We start from the raw sequence: 27426 nt of genomic DNA on the forward strand, positions 1-27426 counted from the left end.
ATATTAACCAGAAATGCCCATTCACTGTTACAGAAATTTTACTTGACTTAAGTCATATCTCAACAAAGTATTCCATAATATAAGTAACTGCATCCCCTCATGCAGAACAGCTTGCTGAATTCAACTAAAACATTTATTTCACACAGTCTTCATTAAAAAACAAGTAGATTCACAGGTAATTCTTATCAATGTGGACAAAATGGATTTTAACTGCACGTGTCTCTATAAGGACCTGATTTACTCAAACTGTTCAACCATAAATTGGCCAACTATCACACAACCGTCATCTAACTGCCATTTGGGTCAGTGACCGTCACCTAACTGCCATTTGGATTACTGACTGAACGCATTAGATCAAAGATATAGACTCTCTCACAGAATGTAACGCCAGAGCTGGAGCAAGTCACCTGCTTGATGGTGTCCATAAATTCCCCACATGAACAAATTAGTATGGAGCTGCATCACTTTATCATAATTTGCTGACTGCAAGATGCTGCTGCTGAAGCCTTACCCACCACTGCAGCACCGCCAAACCTGGTGAGATGCAGCCAGTTGCAATGTACTGACTTGCACCACGGACTTGCATACTCCCTTTCTAATAAGAATTCACGATCGTGCCGAGGGACACTCTATTCCTACATTGCATGTTCACAATGCATCACAGCAATACTGGCTTTCACATTCACTATCAATTACAGACACAATGTTCAAATAGTGGTGTTCCCACCGGAATCAAAGTACACCTGTCCAAATAACAGTAATTGTCCTGTAAAGAAACACGCGACCTCAGGTACTGCACAAAAGCACTTGTCATCTCACAACTACGTCTCTGCCACACCCAGATCTGAGAACTGCTTCTCCTTACAGCAACTCCACTGACTACTATTCCTTGTCCTAAAAGTCTCTGTCCTCTCCCGTCTTTTCAATATATCAGCACCATCTCGGTTCATGTAACAATACCAATATTAGGCATTTGATTCCAACCAATGAGAAGATTTCCCTCTGACACAACTTCCCACCAAAAATTCCATGTTTCTTCCCAGATCCAATCATTAAAAAAATATCATCTCTCACTATCAAAATTAAGGCCACCCATGTTGAAGACACTGATGTCACAAGCTCTGTGCTTCATTACATTCGTTCAACATTCTAGCCTCTCATCCAGGCCCTGGCTAATAGAGATCAACGCACCAGACCTGATGACGCATGGCCAGCTGCAGCCACATCCACACTTTTTTCTCCAGTGAGTTTAGCGTTCAGCTTCCTAAAAGCCTCCCCGTTGTGTGATCTCACCATGAAGTCACCTAGCTAGCTCTACACATGACAGGCCGGAACAATGCATTTCAGGTCCCTGGCAACTCTCCCCTTCCTCCCTGACATGACTTTACACTACCTGCTCAGGTCTCTCCGCAAAGCAGCTGCTAAGAAGATTTCTGTTCCCTTCCATGACAGGCAACACCATCCAAGCCTGCAGCCATACAACTCACGTGCAAGGAAATGCACACTCACCCACCACCAATTAGCAAAAAATACAGAAAGAACTTATTATCCAGTTGTTGTCAAACAAGCAGCTGTCATTACCATAGTTTATGTGACAGCAGTGCGACTGATTCACACAGCTGCCACCTACACAGTTCAGTCATGATCAACAACGGAGTTCTTCCTGCTACTTCATTGCGATATTGTGGGGTCTCGAGTGCTGAAGCAAATAGGCTACTTGACTGAATGCTTCCAATTTTTTTTTGTTTTCTGCTGACTTAGGTCTTGCTGCACACAGCTGTAGAGGGAGTAAGTAAAACGATGGAGGGGTACATAATTTACTTGACCCTCCAGCCAGAACTATTGCTGTTCCCAAGAGTCAGTTGATACGACCTGCTGTGTAAATAAATAAGAATTCATGAATAAGCCTTCTGTGGCTGATTAATATTAGAGGCGTTGTTAGTCATTGTGCTCATAGACAGCTACACTCTGTTCACATACAGTGAATCCTCGTATAAAAAATCATATACTCTGTCGGTCACCAGCTACATTGCTCGGGTAATCTGGTGTCGTAAGACAACTGAAAGAGAACTTTACGTAAGTATTAGGTGTTTTCCTTTTATGCTAATTCAAATGAAAGTCCAATACATGCTAAAGCATTGAAAGTCATAATGTTCTTTGTTAAACATTTAAGCCATGTAATTCTTGTATTAAACCTCACTCGATAGTTTTGCTGTGCTTCATTTTTATTAAATCTGCCTACAAAATTAAAATTTGATAAATATGCATAGAAAAGTTTGCAAAAAGATAGTTTTATGGGAGGTGCAGTTTTGGCAATTCTGTCACGGGCGTAGGATGTCCTCCGTACAGTTCTGCTCCAGCATCAAAAGTTTCATCATCTTGATCAGCAGCAGCAGTTTCATCAGAAGAGATTACTGCTGTGTAAATAAATAATCAGTATGAAATGTAATGGACATTTAATGACTTTTCCAATAAACAAAAAAGAGAACAAGATTTCCGAGATAAGTAGCATTCTTTTCTTCTTCTTCTTCTTCTTCTTCTTCCTTTTTTTTTTTTTTTTTTTTTTTACATGTCCACTTGTGTGCCCTCACGATGAACTTTTATTTGAAAGCCAAGCTGCATTTTTCAACACTTTGATTACATACCCACCTGCAAAGGACTGAGGGTTTCCCCTTACCATAAAGTTGGAGCTTTGAGTAGTCGATAGGCACATAAAGAAAAGACTGGAAATATTGCACAGATTCTGTACGATGTCCGCCTTCAGAGATGGCTAACAAAGATACACATGGCTTCACTTGCTGACTAACTACATTTTCCTAGTGCTGCAGCCCAGCTGGAGTGAAAGGTTGTGTTGGATAGAACAGACAAATGGAGCCAGGAAATGGTGAGTGGAAGGAACAGGTGGAGGCAAAGGAAGCTTATGGCTGGGAGGGAGAGGCTGCAAGGGAGCATGGCAGAAAAGTTGCAACAGTGAGGCCACATTGGTACAGTTGCATGTGGCACAATATAAACTGTTACAGTGGGTTTGGCGGCTGTAGGGCAGAAAGGGGAGGGGAGGGGGGTGGGGAGGGAGGAGTTGATAGAAGAAAGAGGGAGACCACTGAGAGCACCGATTATTGCAGTGAACTAGGAGGCATGGGAACAGAGGTGGAGCTGGGTGTGAGACACAGACAACAGCCAGTTGAGAATAGGACTGTAGGATCAAGGGATCCCTAATGTGTTCTTCTCATTGTATATCAGTCACATCATGTTGTGCACTTAGAAGCTTACAATATTACCAGTGTCACAATGTATGACTCATACTACTCTTCCTGAGCTTACAACACAACCTAATCTCTAGACCAACTCATGTGTTGCTGCAAGAAATCGGCAATGCTTGCCACTAAAAATTTTAATTTACAGTTGCAGTTCTTACTACTTAGTTTGTAATGGATGAATTTGTTAACCAGCACATGGTTGAGTGGCAGTAGGACACAGACAGATCGAAGTGTGGACAGGAAGATGCAAGATTCACTGGTAGCTTTCAGTAGGTTTTGGGCTCAGGGGTTGGTAGCAAAATGAGATATTCATTGTAGCAGAGATTGGGCGAAGGAGATTGAATCTTTGACCAGTCCATCATGACTCAATTTAAGTGCGCAACAGTTTTTCTCTTCTCATACTCTATGAACCTGAATTACAAATCAGATTTCCAACACTATACCACATTTTCTTTCATTTATTAAATTAGTTGCTACTTCAATTTTTTGTATTTTTCTCATATTATACTCAGTCTTTGTTTCACCACTTAGAACACTGAATAATGATTGTATCATCCTCCTATTTTGTGTGTTTTGTTTAGCACAAAGAATAGCCACAATCCATCAATTGAAAACAGATACAAACCAAATGTCAAGTTACCATAAATACAAAACCAAACTGTTTGTTGGGGAAAAAAAAGACACAAATGTTCTGCAAACAGTTTATTTTATCACCGTGGCAAGTTTTCTTATGCTGGTCTCGGGGACAGCTTTAATTCAAGCAACAAAGAACTTACTGCACTTAATTATTCCAATGGGTTTTTTGGAAGACAATTGTTATCACAAAGTGATGGCATGGAATGGTTTGAACAAAACATTAAATACAGTAAATAACTTAATTTCAAGTATAAAGAAATAACAATTTAATCAAAAAAGGTGTAAAAGTAAAAGTCTTATTTATTTATTTATCACAGGCTTATTGTACAAAAACTGTTTTCCTGTCTGCACAAGTACAAATAACATTAAATTAAAACTGAAAAAGTTACCTCTCCCTGAAACCACACATACATCACAGCCAGTAAGACATGTCAAGCAATCAACAACTAGTCAACTTCCGTGTCTATGAGAGTATCACATACTGGTCTCTCCTTCTGTTTACGTGGTTCATATGGTAACATTATTGCTATATATCCTTCTGCTTGAGGCCGCTTAGTGAGAAGCTGTGGCTGTTTCGTCAGACGAAAATTAACTTCGATCAACTTTCCTCCAATAGATGCACGTATTATATATTTGGTGTCATCACTGCACAAGAGTTCGCAAAGTGCTGAATCTACATTGAGTGCCTGAGCACCCCTCTTTCCTTTCCCACGGACAGAATTATCAGCCCGTTTGGCAAAATCCACTGAGACAACTGACTTGCCGTTTGCAATAACAGGGTGAGTGGGAAGAAGTGTCACCACTGCAATGCGGTTGGAATGTATCAGCAGACAGATATCTCCAACTATTCTTTTGGTGAAGTAGCGTTCCCACGGCGGCAACTGTGGTACTGACAAATCCACACTCTTTTCAATTGGCAAAATATCTTTTACTTTTCTTTCTGCCAACAAAGAAAAGGAGAAACATTTTACATTTCAGAAACACATATATGTCCCATAAAACACCAAAGAACTGTCAAAGCAACAACAACAACTACTACTACTACATGCAGTAAATGTTTTGTGTTCATAACTTTTTGGAGTAATAATAAAACCTTATAAAACAAATATTGCAAATTTAGAGGGGCAAAAAACTTATGATCATCCAAAGGCTTTTCTCTTGCACTGTATGTTTCATTGTTAACTACATTAAATTAGATGTGCTGTTTCTAAGTAAGGGGACCTTCACAGATGAGGGCATCAGACAAAAACATTATACAATAAATATTTTGCACAAGAAGTTGCACTCCACAGAATCTAAGGGAAGTGGTAATCGAGACTATCAATAAAATTAGAGCCCCTTTTTCATTTCTAAAATAATACAATAACTGCAATAAACATTAAAATATACACACGCTTCAATACACGAATAGCCAAACATCATCAAGTGAAGAATTAATAGTGTTTAAGATTAATGATATTAAAGCCTAACAAAGAATTCAAATTACATGATATTATCAAAAATACAGTGTGATTCAGGAGGAATATCACATAATTTGTGGGGTAATTCAAAAAGTGAAAATAACCGATGAAGTCCTATGAACATGTGTCCCATTTTCAATTGTAACAGAACTGGAGTGGGCTGAGGGGGTACACAAATCTGTGAATGAATATGAAAACAGGTGTGGATATTAGTTACTGAAATACTGTGTAGGTGCTGTGGTGGACAGACTAATGGTGGGACAGACGACATATCCATCCTACGGGAGGTGTGAGGGTTCTCCAAGATGTGGCAGCACTGTGATGTTGCACCGAAGCAACAGCTGCAAGTGTACTCAGTGTGCAATCATCGGTTGTATCAACAAGCAGTCGTGACGCCATGTGTGTGTCGTGCTTGAGTGTTGCTTAACTGAGCAAGTCCATTGTGTCCATGAATACCAATAAGTCGCATACATTCACCCATGCAGAAGACACAAGACATGTCATTTGTGTACGGGTACTGTAATGGTGGTGTCTGTGCGGCTGTGACAGAACACCAGAGACTTTTCCTGACTGATGAACTGCCTGCATGAGCATATTTCACAGCGTTTTTCACATATTATGTAAATCCAGAGCAATACTCCATGTACATGTATCAGAATGTGCAGCCATCCAGCCAGCTGAAAAAAGGGCAGACATTATTGCAATGGCACTACAGAGTCCCACCATCAGTACATGGCGCATTAGCCATCAGCTCAGTATTATACTACCATGAATGTGGCATACGTTACATTCAGAGGGTTTGACTCAGGAAGAAGACTACAATTTGTGAATGGTTGGCTGTATGCAGAGATGTAGTGCACTAGATTTTATTTGCAGATAAGGCTACATTTAATCACAGTGGTATGATGGACACACGCAGTTCTCATAATGGGCAATGGAGACATGAGACTAGGGAAACAAGATTCCAGGGTAGGTTCTCAGTGATTGTCTTGTGTGGTATGACTGATGACCCGGCTATGGGGCCTATGTTCCTGCCAAAAGTACATGGCAGCCATAGCAGATGCACATTTCCTGACACAAGACCTACCTGGGCTTTCAGTGTATGCTGATAACAATAGCTCCACACTTAAGAATGATATACAACTGCTCACTAGATGACACATCCGTACCAAAGTCTGGAAAGTTGCACAGGTCACACCAATATTCAGGAAAGGTAATAGGAGTATGCCACTAAATTACAGGCCCCTATCATTAACATCAATATGCAGCAGGATTTCCAAACATATATTATATTCGAACATTATGAATTACTTCAAAGAGAACGGTCTATTGACACACGGTCAACACGAATTTAGAAAACATTGTTCTTGTGAAACACAACTAGCTCTTTACACACACAAAGTGTTGAGTGCTACTGACAAGGGATTTCAAATTGATTCCATATTTTTAGATTTCCTAAATACTTTTGACACTGCACCACACAAGTGGATTGTAGTGAAACTGTGTGCTTATAGAATATCATCTCAATTATGTGGCTGGATTTGTGATTTCCTGTCAGAGAGATCGCAGTTCATAGTAATTGATGGAAAGTCATTGGGTAAAACAGAAGTGATTTCTGGCATTCCATAAGGTAGTGTTGTAGGCTCTCTGTTGTTCCTTATCTATGCAAATGATTTAGGAGACAGTCTGAGCAGCCTTCATAGGTTGTTTGCAGAAGATGCTGTCATTTATCATCCAGTAGTCATCAGGAGATCAAAAAAAAATTTCAAAGCGATTTAGAAAAGATATCTGTATGGTGCAAAAATTGGCAATTGACCCTAAATAAATGAGAAGAGTGGGGTCATCCACATGAGTGCTAAAAAGAACCCGTTAAACTTCAGTTACACAATAAATCAGTCATGTCTAAAGGCCATAAATTCAACTAAATACCTAGGAATTACAATTACAAACAACTTAAATTGGAAAGAACACATATAAAATGTTGTGGGGAAGTCAAACCAAAGACTGTGTTTCATTGGCAGAACACTTAGAAAATGTAACAGAGGTACTAAAGAGACTGCCTACACTACTCTTGTCTGTCCTCTTTTGGAGTACTGTTGTGCTGTCTGGGATCCTGACCAGATAAGAATAATGGAGTACATTAAGAAAGTTCAAAGAAGAGCAGCATGTTTTGTATTATCCGGAAATAGAGGAGAGTGTGCCACAGACATGATACAGGATTTGGGATGGACATCATTAAAATAAATGCGTTCTTTGTTGCAGAGGAAACTTCTCACGAAGTTTTAATCGCAAACTTTCTCCTCTGTATGCGAAAATATTTTGTTGATGCCAACCTACATAAGGAGAAATGATCATAATAATAAAATAAGGGAAATCAGAGCTTGCACGGAAACACATAGGTGTTCCGTTTTTTCTGCACACTGTTTGAGATTGGAATAATAGACAATTAATGTGAAGGTTGTTTGATTAATCCTCTGTCAGGCACTTAAGTGTGATATGCAGAATATCTATGTAGATTTAGATGTAGATATCTGTCCCACCATTATTCCACCCACAACAGCACCTACAAAGGGAACTAGGAAAGTTTTGGAATGCAGCTTTATTCATTTAATTTTTTCAAAGCAATTTCCGCAACATTGAATACACCTCTCCATCCTCCGAAACCAATCCCTAAACCTGTTCACTCAAGTTTCTGTAAGGAGTATGGCACACTAATTGTCCCAAGCCCTCAGGAGGTCCTGATCACTTGACAACTGTATTCCTTTCAGCTACATTTACACATGTGGGAACAGTGTAAAGTCACAAGGAGCAAGGTCTGGACTGTAAGGAGATTGCTCAAGAAGTTTCAGTTCAGTACCCTTCAAATATTTAGTGCATGCTTCGGGATGGTGAGGTGTAGTGTTGTCATGATGGAGGAACCAAGTGTCCATTCTTGACTTCAGTCACATGTTCTTCAAAGATTGGATGACCTTGGGCAGGCACTGCTCAGTGTACCACTTAGCTGTGACTGTCTTCTGTGTGTCCAAAACAACACACTTCACAATTCCACTCGATTTGAAAAAAACAGCTATCATTCTCTTCTTTACTGATCAGAATTTTCTGGGTGTGTCGTCTTCTTCAAGGACCCAAACTTTGTTTTGAGTCTTTTTCGGCTCTTCAAAACAGTACAGCCAACTCTTGTCACCTGTCACAATGTTATTTACATACTGAGATTGTCCCTTAGAAAACTTCTTTTAACATCTCCCCAGCACCAAGTCACATGTCGTGCCATCTGCTCTTCCGTCAGTCTGTGCAACACCCAAAAACAACAAAGTTTCTTTACTTGCATATGATCACACAGAATCGAATGAATTGCTGGTGCATTTAGCCCTAAGGTATCCTCTATCAGCTTATAGGTCACTTGCCTGTCTTAGTCTAGCATTTTCCTCATAGCATCAAACTTTCCCTCCACAACTGATGATCGTGGGCTTCCCATTTCCTCAGTGTCCTCCAGAGTGGAATTCTCTGTACCACCTGAATATAGTTGTACAATGTGGACACACATCTGAGTGCAAGAGTCATTTCTTCAAAGCACAGGTCTATGTTTAAGCCACACATGAAGTTGTACCGCAAAACTGTGCGAATCTCACTTCCTGACCACGATGCCATAGCAGGAACTTCAAACTGACCCTCATAGAGAACGACTGTGCCCACAGACTTGTCACGTGGCTACAATGCAAGTATGAAGTATTCTCAGAACACAGCAACTATCAGCCTATCTGTAACAACTAAAAATCAGACACATGTTCATAAGACTTTTTCAGTTTATTTTCACCTTCCTAAGTCTGGGCAAAGATCAAACGTATTTTCGGGTACCAGACCCCAACAGGTGTTCCCAGCGTTAATATAAATAGTGTGTTATCTACCGATGCAAATGCGATTGCCGAGCACTTTACTGAGCACTATGCTCGAGACTCTGCGTCGGAGAACTTGAGTGGATTGTAGTCTACGCACCTCCATGGAGGAATATGAAGATGTGAATATTACCAAAATGCTGTGTACAAAGGGTACTAGGAAATTTTTGCAATATGCCGCAACAATAAATCGCAGGAGGAGAATTACCCCCACAGCCTTTCGCACTCTCAAATGCCACAGTGAATCATATAATGCCCCAATACAGAGTGGGAGCTCCTCAGTCCAGACTTTTGGTCAGATGAATGTAGGGTAATATCAACAGCAGCAGAAAATGATGTAATGGGAGTTGGATTCATTATGCACAGGGAAGCCGGGAAGATAGTGAACTACTGAAAACTGTTTAGTCATAGGATTGTTCTAAGCCGAATCAACAGGAAACCAACATCGACAACAGTGCATGTATAAATACCTACGCCTCAACCAGAAGATGAAGAGACACAGGAAGTATTTGAGTCTACTGAACAGATAATTCAGTATGAAAACAGAGATGATATTCTAATAACCATGGGGGACTGGAACACAGAGGCAGGGGAAGGAATGAAAGAAAAGGGTTATGGGAGAATAAATGCTTGGTAGTAACGAGTGTCTGCAAAATTGGTGAAGAAATGAACATATAGAAAACACAGACAAGAAGCAGAAACAAATGTAGTACATGTGTTAAGACATCAAGTAATTACTTCAATGGTACTAGAGCCAGATGTAGAGGATAAAAACTGTGGGGGAAGACAGATTTTAGAATACATCGTAATACAATGAGGAAGTTCAATGCAAGTACCACTCTAAGATGAAGTGGTTGGTACAAGAGAGACTGGTTGGTTTAAAAGACGGGGGGGGGGGGGGGGGGGGGAGGGGGGGGGGCAAACTGTGAGGTCATCAGTCCCTTGCTCCAGGTAAAATAATTACACAAGGGAAAGAAGAAAACGAAGACGTACAGCACAATAACAGGAGAAAGGAAGAACCAGGAGGACAACCACCACTACCATGGACAAAACAGGAAAAGAAAACCAAAGAAGCAAGAAACAGGTAGAAGAAGTAAAAACAGATGACCATGGCTGGCCGACCACGAGAATAAAAAGGAAAAGCTAGCCACTCTGTAACACATTAAAACATCAACCCTAAAAGCATTAGAGTAGAGCACACAAAGGGACAAAATACGTGCTAAAACTTATATAGAATTATAAAACCCACTGTCACGTATAAAATGTAAAACTAAATTAGCCAATGAGACGTTGTCAGCTAAAATTAATGGCAACGAGTCCAGTAACTGAAGAGTCTGTCACAGAGCAGCCAAAGAATGACAGTTCACCAAGATATGGGCCACTGTCAGCCGGGCGCCGTACCAACACTGAAGTGGGTCATCATGGCGCAAGAGGTAGCCATGTGTCACACAAGCATGGGCAATGCGGAGCCTACAGAGAACCACAGAGTCCCTGTGAGAGGCCCACATGTAGGACTGCCACACATTCGTAGTCTCCTTAATGGCACACAGTTTGTTGCACGTGCTGAGGTTATGCCATTTCATCTCCCAAAGCTGCAAAACCTTGTGGGGTAGTACTGAGCACAGGTCAGTTGCAGAGAAGCCGATCTCCTAGGGTTCTGACATGACCTGGGGTCCACACAAACACCACTGAACAACTGGACCATTCCAGGGCACTTCTGTCAGCGTCGTCAAACCATAACCCATACTCCCATAGTCAAGGCGGGATTAAACAAGAGATCTGTAGAGCTGCAGCAGCATAGAGCGATTTGCACCCCAGTTGGTGTTGCTCAGTCAGCGGAGGGCATTGAGGTGCTGCCAGCACATCCGCTTAAGCTGATGAAGGTGAGGAAAGTCAGTTGAGCATCAAAAACCAGTCCTAAGAATCGATATGTCTCCACTACAGTGAGTGGATCGTCATTAAGGTAAAGTTCTGGTTCTGGATGAATGGTACGACGCTGACAGAAGAGCATAAAATACGACTCTGTGGCCGAAAACTGGAAACTGTGGACTAGAGCCCATGACTGCACCTTGTGGATGGCTCCCTGTAGGCACCGCTCAGCAACACCGGTACTGGTGAAGTAGTACGAAATACAGAAGTTGTCGGCATACAGAGAAGATGAGACTGATGGCCCTACAGCTGTTGCTAGACCATTAATGGCCACTTCAAATAGAGATACACACAATACAGAGCCCTGCAGGACCCCATTCTCCTGGATATGGGTGGAATTATGGGAGGCACGAACTTGGACATGGAAAATATGAAGCGACAGGAAATTATGAATAAAAATCAGGAGCAGGCCTCGGAGACCCCACTCGTATAATCTGGCAAGGATACGTAGTCACCAGGTGGTGTCATACGCTTTTCGTATATCAAAAAAGACGGCAACCAGATGTTGGCATCTGGAAGAGGCTTTCAGATGGCACACTCGAGGGACACAAGATTATCAGTGGTAGAGTGACCCTGGCAGAAGCCGCCCTGACATGGAGCCAATAGCCCACGTGACTCCAGGACCCAACCCAACCGCCAACACACCATACATTCCAGCAGCTTACAAAGATTGTTGGTGAGGCTGATGGGCCGATAGCTATCCAAATCAAGTGAGTTTTTACTGGGTTTAAGCACTGGAATGATGGTGATCTCCTGCCATTGCGATGGAAAGACACCAGCACACCAGATCCAGTTGAAGATGATGAGGACATGTTGCTTGTAGTCAGATGAGAGATGTTTAATCATCTGACCGTGGATCCGATCTGGTCCAGGAGCTGTGTCGGGGCAATGTGGAAGTGCACTGAGGAGCTCCCACTCTGTATTGGGGCATTATAGGATTCACTGCGGCATTTGAGAGTGCGAAAGGCTGGGGGGAGGGGTAATTCTCCGATGCAGAGGCTCGAGCATAGTGCTCAGTAAAGTGCTCGGCAATCGCATTTGCATCAGTAGATAACACGCTATTTATATTAACGCTGGGAACACCTGTTGGGGTCTGGTACCCGAAAATACGTTTGATCTTTGCCCAGACTTAGGAAGGTGACGTATGGCACCCAATGCTCAAGACATATCTCTCCCAACACTCCTGCTTCCGCGTCGTTTGATAAGTTGGTGAGCACGGGCAAGGAGCCGTTTAAAGGCTATGAGGTGCTCCAGGGAAGGGTGCCGCGTATGTTGCTGTAGAGCTCACCGACGCTCTTTTATTGCTTCAGTGATTGCCGGCGACCACAGAGGGACTGCCTTTCGCTGGGGGCACCCTAAAGAGCGAGGGATTGTGTTTTCTGCCACACAAGTGATTGTTGTTATCACCTGCTCAACCATCACATCGATGTTACCGTGTGGGGGAGATTCAACAGTGACAGCTGAGGTGAAAGTTTCCCAGTCCGCCTTTTTTAAAGTCCATTTGGACAGGCCTCCATGTGCCTGACACTGCCGGAGTGACAGGGAGATGGGGTAGTCGTCACTACCACACAGGTCGTCATGTGCTCTCCAGTGGATAGATGGGAGAAGTCCTGGGCTGCAAACTGATAAATCAATGGCCAAGCAGCTACCATGAGCCACACTGAAATGTCTGTCGACTCCAGTATTTAAGAGACACACAAGAGAGTAAAGTTTTTGACATCTCTGCCTCTGCCAGTAAGCATGGTGCCACCCCATAAGGGGTTATGGGCATTAAAATCTCCCAAAAGTAGGAAAGGTTTAGGGAGCTGATCAATCAGTGCAGCTAATACATTCAGGGGTACTGCACCATCTGGAGGAAGATATACACTGCAAACAGTTACTTCCTGCGTTGTCCTTATTCTCACAGCCACAACTTCAAGAGGGTTTTGAAGGGGCACAGTGTCACTACAGACTGAGTTTAAAACGTAAATGCAAACATCACCTGACACTCGATTATAGTCGCTATGGTTCCTGTAGTATCCCTTGTAGCCACGGAGGGCAGGGGTCTGCATTGTCGGGAACCAAGCTTCCTGCAGAAAGCAAGTGTAAAGCTTAACAGTTGCTGTAGCTCGGCCAGTAGGTGGAAAAAACCGCCGCAATTCGACTGGAGGATGACGTCATCATGAGACTGGGAAGGCATGGAACATTCAACGAGGCAGTTTACGCTGCAGGGTCACCTGTGGTAACCGACTTTTTGCCTGAGCAGTCTAAATCCATTGTGTATGAGGGTCCAGAGAGATCTAGGTCCTCAGCGGACGCCAGAATCTCCACCTCATCCGCAGACGCAGAGCTTGTAGGTAGTGGTGGTGTGGGTGCCACCCCAATTCCCTTGGTCTTGGGGACCTTCTTTCTGGACTTCTCTCACTGCTCCTGGGATTTCCCTGGCTGGGAGGACTTCACTGATTCAGTCTCCGGAACTGAAGATGAGTGTGAAGCCTTACAACCAGCTGCTTTTGGGTTCTTCAGCCACTGGTGGGCATCATCTTTCCCACTAGCAGAAACGTGGGAAGGAAGTGACCCAAGGGGGGGGGGGGGGGGGGGGGGGCAGTGCTCCCGAGGTAGGTGGTGCACGAGCAACGGGGGGAGGGGGATACGAGGTGGTCATAGCCACAGGATGTAGGGGCTCATATTTTCTCTTAGCCTCAGTGTAGGTCAGTCGGTCCAGGGTCTTGTATTCCACAATTTTCCTCTCTTTCTGTAAAATCGTGCAGTCTGGTGAGCAAGTGAATGATGCTCTCCGCAGCTGACACAGGTGGGAGGCAGGGAACGTGGAGTATTGGGATGTGTTGGACATCCACAATATCGACATGTGACGCAGGAAGTACAGAAGGAAGACATATGGCTGAACTTTCAGCACTTAAAGCACCGCATCTGATAAGGGATATACTGCTTTACGTCACAGCGGTAGACCATCACCTTGACCTTCTCGGGCAATGTGTCACCCTTGAAGGCCAAGATGAAGGCACCGGTGGCAACCTGATTATCCCTCCGACCCCAATGGACGTCCTGGGCAAAATAAACACCTCACCATTCTAAATTGATGCACAGCTCGTCATCAGACAGCAAAAGAAGGTCCTTGTGGAATATAATACAATGGATCATATTTAAACTCTTATGGGGCGTGATGGTAACATAAACATCCCCCAACTTGTCATAAGTGAGTAATGCCCATGACTGGGCAGAGGATGCTGTTTTTATCAAGACTGCATTTTGGACAAGTCCTCCACCTCCCCAAACTTGTCATCCAAATGCTCCCAGGCCTCATGGACATGAAAGATTCCCCATCAACTCTCGTACATACAAGGTACCGGGGCAAATAAGCTTCAGTGCCATCCTTGGCCTGGCATTCCTCCCATGGTGTGGTCAGGGAGGGGAACGATTTGAGGCCATATTTCTTAGCACTGAAGTTAGACTTTGCCTGCTTACAGACTGCTGGCAGCGGACAACCAACAAGAGATGACGTACTACGCTCATGGAGTGTCATCTGCCCTGATGCCACCCACTCCGACCAGGGGCTCTCCCCACAGGCACCACCCAGCCTCAGCAAAGGCCACCTGGCAGGATGGCCATTGCTGGGAGTCCTGATGCCTCAGAGAGATGGGCATCTACTTCATGGCATATGTGGGGAGTTAGCGGCGGAGGCATCAACAGAGTGATGCATGTGTTGTCAGGGGGCTACAAAGAACAGGGTAAATGGCGTTCTCACAACAATGGACTGGCTACTGTGCTGGATATGAGGTGCAAAGAATTCCATGGTCCTCGTCGGCGCAGAAAACGATACTGCATAGTGGGTGGAGGAAAATGCACGCAGGAAGATGTCCTCACTCAAGAGATGGAGGATGAGCGGGACTGCAATGCCACAACAAGAAAGTGGGCTAAAGATATCAATGCACAATGGACATGATGCACCATGTAAAACAACCTTCCTCAATTGGCTCGCTCTTTGGGAAAATTTTGAAAAATGGAGGTCAAACCCTACAGGGGACCATCACATTAACACTTACCGTGCAGCTGCCATAATATTACGCCACGGGCGGAAGTGAAGAAAATGCGGCCGCCATATTATTACGTCCCGCTGCATTCCACAATGTTTTAGTGTTTCAAACGCATTGTTAGCATTCCCACTACAACCTGTAGGTCCTGTAATGCTTGTAGTTCATCATATTAGCGCTAGATCGCAGCACCTAGTGAGGTAATGCGATATATCCGTATATATTTCCGAACGAATTCACGTGTGTTTTTCACGCGTATTTTACATGTTCTGTGGTGTCCTGTCGTTTGTTTACCATTGATTTTGGCGCTAGTATTTTGGTTTTAGCTTGTTGATCTTCTTTTTACTCACAATGGCGAGTGATGAGGATGCAAAACTTCAAAAAATGATTGAAGAAGTACTTGCTGAACCTACTGATGATTTTTCGGATTTCGATAGTGACAGTGATTACAAAATGCCGGAAAATAACAATAGTCCAGGTAAGTCTAACATCTTACTAAATTGATGCAGAACAAGATAGTTCATGTTGCGATTTGTTCTGTTACGTTCTGTATTATTTCAGACACAGATTTGTCATCAGATGAAGGTGAGCCACAGCCTGTGTCCCCCCCTTCCCTCCCCCCACTCATCATCGAAAGGGGCCAAGATTGAGTGACATTTCATAGGATGACTGGACTATAGTGGATCAAACACCAAACATTTTGTTATTTACAGGGTCTCGTGGTGTGCTAAATAATGTAGGACTTGGTCAGTCAAGTGAATATTTAGATTTTTTTTTCTCATTTTATAAATGACAGGGTTATTTCAATTATGAAGGAACAAACAGACCTATATGCTAGACAGAAGCTGGCCACGCTGAGAGCACAAAACAAATTAGGGCGCAGTTCTAGATTCAAGCAGTGGAGGATGCTAACAATTGCTGAAACAAAGACGTTTCTGGCTATTATCCTCCACATGTCAATCAGTGAGAGGCCAAGTATGGCCAGTCACTGGTGTAGTGATCCAGTGGTTAGCTGCAATTTTTGCCTCAATATTATGCCAAGGGACAGATTTCTGAATATTTTGTCTATGTTCCACATAAATGACAATTCAAAGCAAAACAAGAAAGGTGAAGTAGACTTTGATGCCCTTCATAAGGTCAGGCCTCTTCTGGGTGATTTGGTAAGGAATTTCAAAGAAAGTTAATACATTCTTGCAGAATCCAAAACTGGGTACATATACAACTTTGAAGTTTACCACGGAAGGGACGATAAACTGGACAACAGTGCTTCTGCAGTGGTAAAGCGATTGCTCGGCTCACTCCAAGGTAAGGGCCACATTGTATATGTTGATAGATTTTACACCAGTGTTCAGCTAGCCGAAGAACTGGCTAGAGCCAACACTGGTCTTGTAGGGACTGTAATGCAAAACAGAAAAGGATTGCCCAAGGCTCTCAAAGAGGGTAAAATCAAAAGGGTGAACAAATATTTCGCCGCAAGAACGATGTGCTAGCATTGCGATGGAAAGACAAGAGGGATGTGTGGATGATAAGTACCAGGCACACATCCTCAATGTTGCCTGTTGCTACAAGAGAAGGCAATGAGAAGTTGAAACCAGTGGCAGTGCTGGATTACAACAAACATAAAGCTGGTGTAGACCTTTTTGATCAGCTTCTCTCATATGGAGCACTTGATCACTAAACAGTGAAGTGGTGGAGAAAGCTTGCCTTCCACTGTATAATTATGGCAGTTTCCAATGGTTGTATTTTGCACAATTGCATCAATGAGAAGAAACTGAGCACTCCTAACTTTATACAGGAGCTCTGCACTGCGTTAGTGTTACAGAGAGGAGAGAGAATTGAGGATTCTCATGGATCTGCAACAATTGCTCGATTGTCACAGAAACATTTTCTGAACCGTGTGGAAATGGCAGAAGGGAAGAAGAAAGCACAAAGACGTCGTGTAGTGTGTAGTGGAAAACAAAAGAACATTTCTGGGAAAGCTGAGAGGAAAGATACTTCTTATGAGCGCAGTGAGTGTATTGTAGGTTTGTGTGTCACCCCGTGCTTCAAGCTTTATCACACTGTGGTTCACTATGCAAAATAGCTATGCTTTATGTGCAAATGGTATAACAAATGTCATTTCAGTGTCAAATGATCACTTTCCAAAATTTATTTCTTCTTTAAATTGAATTAAGTAGTAAAAATAAATTTTTAAAAAAATTTATTTTCGCAAAATCCAGGAGAAATCCGCATCACTTCTTGGAAACAGTATATGCCCCACACACATGACTGTTAACCCATGTAAAGTTGAAACCTTGAAGTTTTAAACCATACCTGTAGTTTTTATGTGTCTCTAACTAAACATCCTTTACAGCTATTTAAAGTCTGTTGAAAATAGAAAAAATCAGCCAGCACACAGGGAGTGGCATGCAGTTAAGGGCTTAGCGTGGTAAGTGTTAAGGCAGAAAGGTGTGAGACTCCCGTTTCCTCGCCTCTTACGACAGGCAGGAATACCTAGGGCAGGACCCACAAGGGAATACAAGAGAGGAATTCATGGCAAATGCTGTTACCATTCAGCTTACAAATGGAATGAGAAATATATGTGATGGGTATTAAGGAAATGGAGATGACGACATAAGTGAAATATCTGTAACCAGCTACTTAATATACTTAAAAATAATAGGAACAGGCTAAACTTGATGATGAAAGTATTGAAGAAATTCAGCCCTAATTAACAACTAATGGGAATCCTGCCTTCCTCTAATGTATAATCTATCAACAAGGGAAAGAAACAAAAACCTTAAGAAGTACAGCAGAAAGAAAACATCATTATACAGGAAAATGAAGTACAGCTTCAGCAAAAATGTAAAGGACTAAAAATCTCTTGAGACTCCAGATAGCTAGGAGTGTGTGAGTTCTTCAGACTCATCCTTTATGTTTTATGAACTCTGAAGTCCATGAAAATATCCTTCTCTTCAATCACAACCATGCATCTTAAAATACTAGAAGTAAAGACTCTAGTTCACTTTTGTAATGTAGTTTCTGTGCTAATGATGTGTTTCAACATCTGGCACAACATATTCCACAGCCTTCAATGGAATACCTACCAGCTTTCAAAGAATGTTACCAAGTTCTTAATATAATATTTCATGTTGTTTTATCACATATGGGTATGCTTTATCTATATTAATCCAAGGAGTGTAATCATAGGAACAGATTGTTGGAACACTTTGTAAAATAGCTACATTACTTTTACTCAGTAACTACTGACAACAGTTTTAGTTCAGTAGAGGACTTAATTATTTACCATTAAATTAGGTAGTGTGATATTTTTAAAGGTATAAGAATCCATTTTTCTTGGGTGCCAGTTTCTTCATTCATCACTTGAAGCGGTACCAGTCAGTTCATTTTGTTGTTTTCATGTGTGAAGTTCAGTTAAATTACTATATATTTAATTTTGAGTATATAATTTCTCTAACTGGAATATGAATTAAAATGTTTGAAATATTTATTTCATTTTAATCAAATAAATTTCTATAAATATTAATTTTTGCAATGAGAATACAGGACACTTAAAAATATTGCACCGTATGTTAGTTATTCCTTTGAAGGTCAAGTTGTCTATGGTTTTGGCAATAAAAACATTCTGTTATGTTGCCTCGCATATTTTTTTGTATTTCACTAGCTTTCTGTGTTAGTTGTGTCTTTGAAGGTCAAAGTGTCGAGAGTTTTGACAGCAGTCTCTGGATTGCAAGTAGAGAAGAGCAAGTAAAAGTCCTACAATGGAGTTGTATGAGTACAGAAGTTGTGCGATCACATATTTATTACCACACTGGACTCACTTTCAGGTGGACAACAGTTTGTATCCCCCATCTGGCCTTCCAGATATAGGTTTTCCATGATTTCCCTAAAGTTAGTCAGGTTATGTTGGGATAGTTCCTTTGATAGGGCACTGCCAATTTCTTTTACCATCCTCCCCTATTCTGAGCTTGTGCAGTCTCTAATGACTTCATTGTCAAAGGGATGTTAAACACTAATCTTACATTCAGTAAAGCACTAAAATGTTCAAACCAATCTTTGTGTTAATGACAACTTTACTAAGCAAATGCAAGAGGAAACAAATTGCTGATTACAATGGTCAACAAAATTTTTGTTACAATGAGTGTGAATGATGTTGTCCACACAATTGCACAAAAGGTTATGCTGACATTCTTCTTTGACCAATATGCCCCCCTTCTGATTCACTTCCTGCAGCACAGGACAACAGTGAATTCCCAGTGTTACTCGCAAACCTTGACCACCCTTTGCCAACCGATCAAATCAAAGTGACCAGGCAATCTCTCCTGTGGGGTCATTCTACTCCATGACAATGCAAAGCCTCCTACGGCCAACACAGTCGCGGCACTCCTGCAGAAATTCAAATGGGAGGTTCTTGGCCACCCTCCATACAGTACGGACCTCTCTCCCTGTGATTACACCATTTTTGGTCCCCTTAAAAAGGCTCTGAGTGGCAAACGATTCACCTCGGACAACCTCGTCCAGCTGTACATGCAGAACTGGTTAACATCACAGCCCTAGGAATTTTATGAGACAGCCATTCACCACCTTGTGTCACAGTGGGACAAGTGTCTCAACAACCAGGTCAATACTTCTAACATACAGGTACTGGTTTCTGCAAATTATGCCTCTGGCTCGTTTCTTTTTGAACAGCCCTTATAGATTCTGTTCATGTGTGTTTATTGTGTTAGTCATGTTAGTTACTAATTTCTACATGTCGTGTAGTGTTAATGCATTTAGTGGAAAATAAACTCTGTAAGGGTGCTAATGATTCAAAAGGAATGCTACAGAAGGGTTGGTACAAGCTTGTGGAACAGTCTGTAGATCCTTCTTGTGACATAGCTGGGTACACAAAGTGGGAATTCCTCTGTCTTCTCAGTTCACAGACAATAAAAATATTATTTCAGATGTAAGGCTGGCAACAAGAATGAGAACTAGGAACATCACACATGCTTTATTGCCATATACTACATTCTGAGAGGCTGGTTAAAAGAATCACAACATATGTCCATTGCTGTTCCCGTAATTTGGAGAGAACTAACAAAACACAGAACAGACTGCTGTTTTTGTCTGCCAAAAATAAAACAGACTGCTGCTCTTGTCTACCAAAAATATATGTAACCACCTCACAGACAAGGAAAACTGGGAAATATCCTAATATACGGCCTGCTATTGCTCTGTATGTCACAGTGAACTGCTGATACCTGTTCCTCATAAGCATATAACAGTGAATATAGACAAATACAGTAAAGGAGATATGTATGACGACCCAAGGCTACTGGGAACTAAATGTGCCACACTTTTTGTCTCAGGGCAATCTAAAAAATCTTGTTTATGACTTAAATTTGTCAAAGCAACAGCTGAACTTACAGTTTCAAAATTTGAAAGGATGGAATTTTCTTCTCTGTGGTATAAAAGTGAATGTTTATGTGACAGCCACGGTACTTTTCTGAATCTACATCTGCATATGTATTCTGCAAGCCACCGTATGGTGTGTGGTGACGAGTACACAGTACCACTACTTGTCATTTCCTTTCTTATTTCACATGTACACTGAGCAAGGGAAAAACAGCTGTCTATGTGCCTCCTTATGAGACCTAATTTCCCGTATCTTATCTTCATGGTCTCCACGCGAAATGTTACGTTGCTGGCAGCAGGATCATTCTGCAGCCAGTTTCAAATGCCGATTCTCTAAATTTTCTTAACAGTGTTCCTCAAAAAGAAAGTCGCTTTCTCTCCAGGGATTCCCATTTGAGTTCTCAAACCATCTCCATAATATTCACATGTTATTCAAGCCTACCTTCAAACAAATCTACCCACCCCACTTCTGAATTTCTTCACTGTATTCCTTTAATTCGACCTGGTGGGGATCCCAAACACTCGAGCAGTACCCAAGAATAGGCCGCACTAACATCTTATATGCAGTCTCATTTACAGATCAACCACTCTTTCCTAAAAATCTCCCAATAAACCAACCATTTGCATTTGCCTTCCCAACCACACTCCTCACATGGCCATCCCATTTCATATCGCTCTGTAACGTTATGCCCAGATATCTAAATGATGTGACTGTCTACAGCAGAACACTATCAATGTTGTATCCAAACAATACATGTTTGTTTTTCCTACTTATCTGCATTGACTTACACTTCTACATCTAGAAACAGCTGCCATTCATCACACTACATAGAAATTTTGCCTAGGTTATCTTGTATCATCCTACAGTCACTCATCTTTGACATCTTCCCACACACCACAGCACCATCAACAAACAACCACAGATTCCTGCCCACCCTGCCCACTAGATCATTTGTGTGTATAGAAAATAGCAGCAGTTCTATCACACTTCCCTTGGGCACAACAGACGATACTGTTGTCTCTGACGAACTTTTGGTCTCTAGCAAATATATTATATTCGAATTTAGGATATGTTCTATAATTATGCATCAAACTGAAGTTAAGAATATTGGTCTGTAATTCTGTACAATTCTTTTAAACAGGAGTCACCTGCACTTTTCTCCAGTCACTTGGGACTTTGCACTGGGCAAGAGATCCGCGATAAATGCAAGCTAAGTAAGGGGCCAAAGCTGTAGAGTTCCCATTGTAGAAACCAAATAGGGCTTCGATCCAGACTTGGTGTCTTGTTTCCAATTCTCTCAGTTGTTTCTCTATGCCAGGGGTACTTATTACTATATCGTCCCTATGGGACTTGGTGCCACAATATGTTTCTATGATCCTCCAGCATGAATGATTTCTTAAACGCAGAATTTAAAACTTCAGCTTTTGTTCTTCAACTGCTATACCTGACTAGTCAATGAGTAACTGGATGGAAGCCTTAGACTCGCTTAATGGTTTTAGAAAGGACCCTAATTTTCTTGGGTTCTTAGCCAGTTCTTTTGCTAAGGTATGATGGTGGTAGTTGAATGCTTCATGCATACATCTTTCCACAGACACGCAAATCTCTACTGTCATCATTTGCACATTCTCTCTTGAATCAAGAGTGCAATAGCCCTTACTTTCTCTGCATGTTCCGAATTTGTGCCATAGGGTGGTGGGGTTTCAATTTCCGGGTTGTGTGGCGTGGACTGGGCGGTGTTTTAGGTTATATGGCCTCGGGCAGGTACAGAAAGGGCAACAGCCTCAAAGGGTGCGGGGCAAAGTCAGGACATGCAGAGACCATGTAGCAATCGGTATTGTAATAGTAAACTGACGAAGCTGCGTTGGTAAAGTACCAGAACTTCAAGCGCTGATAGAAAGCACCGAAGCTGAAATCGTTAGAGGTACGGAAAGCTGGCTGAAGCCAGAGATAAATTCTGCCAAAATTTTTACAAAGGCACAGACGATGTTTAGAAAGGATAGACTGCATGCAACCGGTGGTGGCGTGTTTGTCGCTGTTAGTAGTAGTTTATCCTGTAGTGAAATAGAAGTGGATAGTTCCTGTGAATTATTAAGGGTAGAGGTTATACTCAACAACCGAGCTAGGTTAATAATTGGCTCCTTTTACTGACCTCCTGACTCAGCAGCATTAGTGGCAGAACAACTGAGAGAAAATCTGGAATACATTTCACATAAATTTCCTCAGCATGTTATAGTCTTAGGTGGAGATTTCAATTTACCAGATATAGACTGGGACACTCAGATGTTTAAGACGGGTGGTAGGGACAGAGCATCGAGTGACATTATACTGAGTGCTCTATCCGAAAATTACCTCGAGCAATTAAACAGAGAACCGACTCATGGAGATAACATCTTGGACCTACTGATAAGAAACAACCCAAACTTTTCGACTCTGTAAGTGCAGAACAGGGAATCAGTGATCATAAGGCTGTTGCAGCATACCCAAATATGGAAGTAAATAGGAATATAAAAAAAGGGAGGAAGGTTTATCTGTTTAGCAAGAGTAATAGGAGGCAGATTTCAGTCTACCTGACAGATGAAAACGAAAATTTCTTTTCTGACACTGACAATGTTGAGTGTTCATGGAAAAAGTTCAAGGCAATCGTAAAATGCGTTTTAGACAGGTATGTGCCAAGTAAAACTGTGAGGGATGGGAAAAACCCACCGTGGTTCAACAACAAAGTTAGGAAACTACTGCGAAAGCAAAGAGAAATTCACAGCAAATTTAAACACAGCCAAAACCTCTCAGACAAACAGAAGCTAAACAAAGTCAAAGTTAGCATAAGGAGGGCTATGTGTGAAGCGTTCACTGAATTCAAAAAAAAATTCTATGTACCAACTTAACAGAAAATCCTAGGAAGTTCTGGTCTTAGGTGAAATCAGTAAGTGGATCGAAACAGCATATCGAGACACTCTGGGTTATAATGGCATTGAAACAGAGGATGACACACATAAAGCTGAAATATTAAACACATTTTTCCAAAGCTGTTTCACAGAGGAAAACCGCACTGCAGTTCCTTCTCTAAATCCTTGCACAAACGAAAAAATGACTGACATTGAAATAAATGTCCAAGGAATAGAAAAGCAGCTGAAATCACTCAACATAGGAAAGTCCACTGGACCTGATGGGATACCAATTAGGTTCTACACAGAGTACGCGAAAGAACTTGCCCCCCCCCCCCCTTCTAACAGCCGTGTACCGCAAGCCTCTAGAGGAACAGAAGGTTCCAAATGATTGGAAAAGAGCACAGGTAGTTCCAGTTTTCAAGAAGGGTCGTCGAGCAGATGCGTACAACTATAGGCCTATATCTCTGACATCGATCTGTTGTAGAATTTTAGAACACGTTTTTTGCTCGCATATCATGTCATTTCTGGAAACCCAGAATCTACTCTGAAGGAATCAACATGGATTCCGGAAACAGCGATCATGTGAGACCCAGCTCGCTTTATTTGTTCATGAGACCCAGAAAATGTTAGATACAGTTTCCCAGGTAGATGCCATTTTCCTTGACTTCCGGAAGGCGTTCGATACAGTTCCGGACTGTCGCCTGATAAACAAAGTAAGAGCCTACGGAATATCAGACCAGCTGTGTGGCTGGGTTGAAGAGTTTTTAGCAAACAGAATACAGCATTTTGTTCTCAATGGAGAGACGTCTACAGACTTTAAAGAAACCTCTGACATGCCACGCCACAGGGGAGTGTTATGGGACCATTGCTTTTCACAATATATAAATGACCTAGTAGATAGTGTCAGAAGTTCCATGCGACTTTTCGCGGATGATGCTGTAGTATACAGAGAAGTTGCAGCATTGGAAAATTGCAGTGAAATGCAGGAAGATCTGCAGCAGATAGGCACTTGGTGCAGGGAGTGGCAACTGACCCTTAACATAGACAAATGTAATGTATTGCGAATACGTAGAAAGAAGGACCCTTTATTGTATGATTATATGATAGCGGAACAAACACTGCTAGCACTTACTTCTGTCAAATATCTGGGTGTATGCGTATGGAACAATTTGAAGTGGAATGATCATATAAAATTAATTGTTGGTAAGGTGGGCGCCAGGTTGAGATTCATTGGGAGAGTCCTTAGAAAATGTAGTCCATCACAAAGGAGGTGGCTTACAAAACACTCGTTCGACCTATACTTGAGTATTGCTCATCAGTGTGGGATCCGTACCAGGTCGGGTTGACAGAGGAGATAGAGAAGATCCAAAGAAGAGTGGTGTGTTTCATCACAGGGTTATTTGGTAAGCGTGATAGCTTTACAGAGATGTTTAACGAACTCAAGTGGCAGACTGCAAGAGAGGCACTCTGCATCGCAGTGTAGCTTGCTGTCCAGGTTTCGAGAGGGTGCGTTTCTGGATGAGGTATCGAATATATTGCTTCCCCCTATTTATACCTCCCGAGGATATCACGAATGTAAAATTAGAGAGATTCAAGCGCGCACAGAGGCTTTCCGGCAGTTGTTCTTCCCGCAAACCATACGCGACTGGAACAGGAAAGGGAGGTAATGACAGTGGCACGTAAAGTGTCCTCCGCCACACACCGTTGGATGGCTTGCCGAGTATAAATGTAGATGTAGATGTTAACCCATGGTGGGTATTTTCTGTCCTTAATCCACCTACTAGGTACGTACTTCTCCAGAGCACTAATTACAATTTGTTTAAACTTTGCCCACTATTTCCCTCGGTCTCTCATACTGGAACTGAACAAATCTAATTCACTGTCTAAGTAAGATGCTAACAACTGCTGATCTGCTCTTTCTAGCAGAAACATTCTCCTAGCCTTCTTGACAGGTTTATTAACTTCCATAACCACAGTTGCTATGATAACATCAAAATCACGAATCCCCATTTCTACACTGATGCTAACGATAAGGTCCGGTCTCTTTGTAGCTACAAGGTCAAAGATATTTCCATTGAGTGTGAGCTGCAAATCTTGATGCTCAATACAGTTTTTGGAGAACATGTTCAAAAGCACTTTGCAAGACTGACTGAGTGCATCCCTTGCATGGAGCATAAAAAGAATGATTGTTCAACTGCCTCTGTGCATGCTGTAATTAATCTAATCCTCTCTGTACAGTCCCTATATGAGTGATACATGGGAGATTGTAGTATACTCAGACATCCCAGTCTATACTCAGTAGGTCAAAGTCACCTCCAACTGGTATTGCATGATCTCAGCATCTACACGCCACTGACTGTAGTCTTTCTTCGAACAACATTTCGCCAAGGAAGATGACACAGTTGTTTGTAATGATGTTGAGTCTATTACGAAGATTCTTGGCCATGATTTAGATGTAAATGAGTGGTGCTTGTTGACAGATTCCAGCAAAGTTAGTGAGAAAGCACAACTTCTCCACATTTCCTTCTGTTCTGATTGTTCATGCAGTTAATCTGAAGGAAACAAATAAGACCTTTAAAATGCTACTCACACTTATCCAGTATGAGAAATATGAATGACATAGGTGTGGAGATCTCAAGGTAACTGCAACTCCTCTCGACATGCAGGCTGGTGTGAGTTGGACCTTACAGACAGAAAAACTACTATTATGAGTTACATAGCCTGCTTAGAATGAACTATTGGCTGGACAGATGAGTTCCCTCCAAAAATGTATACCTAGCTATGGGTCTTAATAAAAACTTTGTGAAAACTATGGACAAAATGTCATGGGGATTTACACGTTTGTGAGACAAATTTCCAAGGATAGGCGAAGTGAAAATAAACAAAGGAATATTTGTAGGACCACATAAAAGGGAGTTAATGTCTCATGAGCATTTCCTTGAAAACGACACGGCTATCTTTCACAAGTGTCTGCTACAACTTTTCAGACAACCACAGGGTAGAGAACTACCTCAATATTTTACAAGAACTACTGAGATCACACAACCTTACAGGATGTAACATGTCACTCAAATGACATTTCTTGAATAGTCACAACCTTGGCACCATTAGTGATGTACATAGAGAATGGTTTCACTGAGACATTTCTCAAATGTAAAAGCAAATGGAGTACCACAATGTTGTACAACTATTCTGGTCCTAGTGATGTTTCTAAGGCAAAGTATCACAGGAAATCAAGAAGGAAATATTTTTAGGTATGATTCTTTACTTTCCTTTACTCTTATGCTACTCATTTCTGTGATCCCTTCACGAGCTGACATTATTTTGCTGTTTGCACTTAGAAATCTTATGGTGAGTGTGTCTCTTTTGGCAGATTACATGAAAACTGAACTGGTACAGAATGAATTTAGGGACAATTATCTTCAATGAGTAGTGTACAGGATATCCAAAAAAGAGTATCCCAGTTTCAATGAATATAACAGTTTAATTTAGACTACACTACTGACTACAAATCATAAACAATACTGTAGGTAAACCAACCTAGTTTTTCTTAAAAATCTTCAAAACATACACCTTTAGTTACATGGCATGCATCCAACCTAACATCCAATTCTTCCCACACCTTGGTGAACAAGTCTAGTGTAATGGAAGCAATAGCTTCTTCAATTCTGTGTCTCAGCTCTGGCAAATCATTACAAAGCCTATCCAGGTAAGCCCCCCCCCCCCCCCCCCCCTGTTACAGTAGCTTCAGGAAAAAAAATTGTCTGTACACTCAACTTTGGGATACAGCATAGAAAACATTCAATTTTGGGGAATCTGTTTGACATTGTACAAGTTCATAAGGCTATTCTGACACCCAGTTACAAACATTAAGGATATTTACCTTCTCACTTAGATGAAAAGCTGTCTCCCACTGAACACCATGCAATCAAGAAATTCA

At 41.8% G+C, this 27426-nt stretch overlaps 1 protein-coding gene across 5 annotated transcripts in view; it reads right to left on the reverse strand.

The window, feature by feature from the left end:
• Window positions 1-3944: 3944 nt before the first annotated feature.
• Window positions 3945-27426, reverse strand: part of LOC126095090 (protein Abitram) — a 32092-nt gene continuing 8610 nt past the window's right edge. For all 5 annotated transcript variants that reach the window (XM_049909784.1, XM_049909783.1, XM_049909782.1 and 2 more), the window contains exon 3: window positions 3945-4833. In XM_049909784.1, coding sequence (XP_049765741.1) covers window positions 4340-4833 — 494 coding nt within the window. In that variant the 3' untranslated portion in view covers window positions 3945-4339. The remainder of the gene's footprint in view (window positions 4834-27426) is intronic.

This window comes from Schistocerca cancellata, chromosome 8 (assembly GCF_023864275.1).
Source record: "Schistocerca cancellata isolate TAMUIC-IGC-003103 chromosome 8, iqSchCanc2.1, whole genome shotgun sequence".
NCBI lineage: Eukaryota > Metazoa > Arthropoda > Insecta > Orthoptera > Acrididae > Schistocerca > Schistocerca cancellata.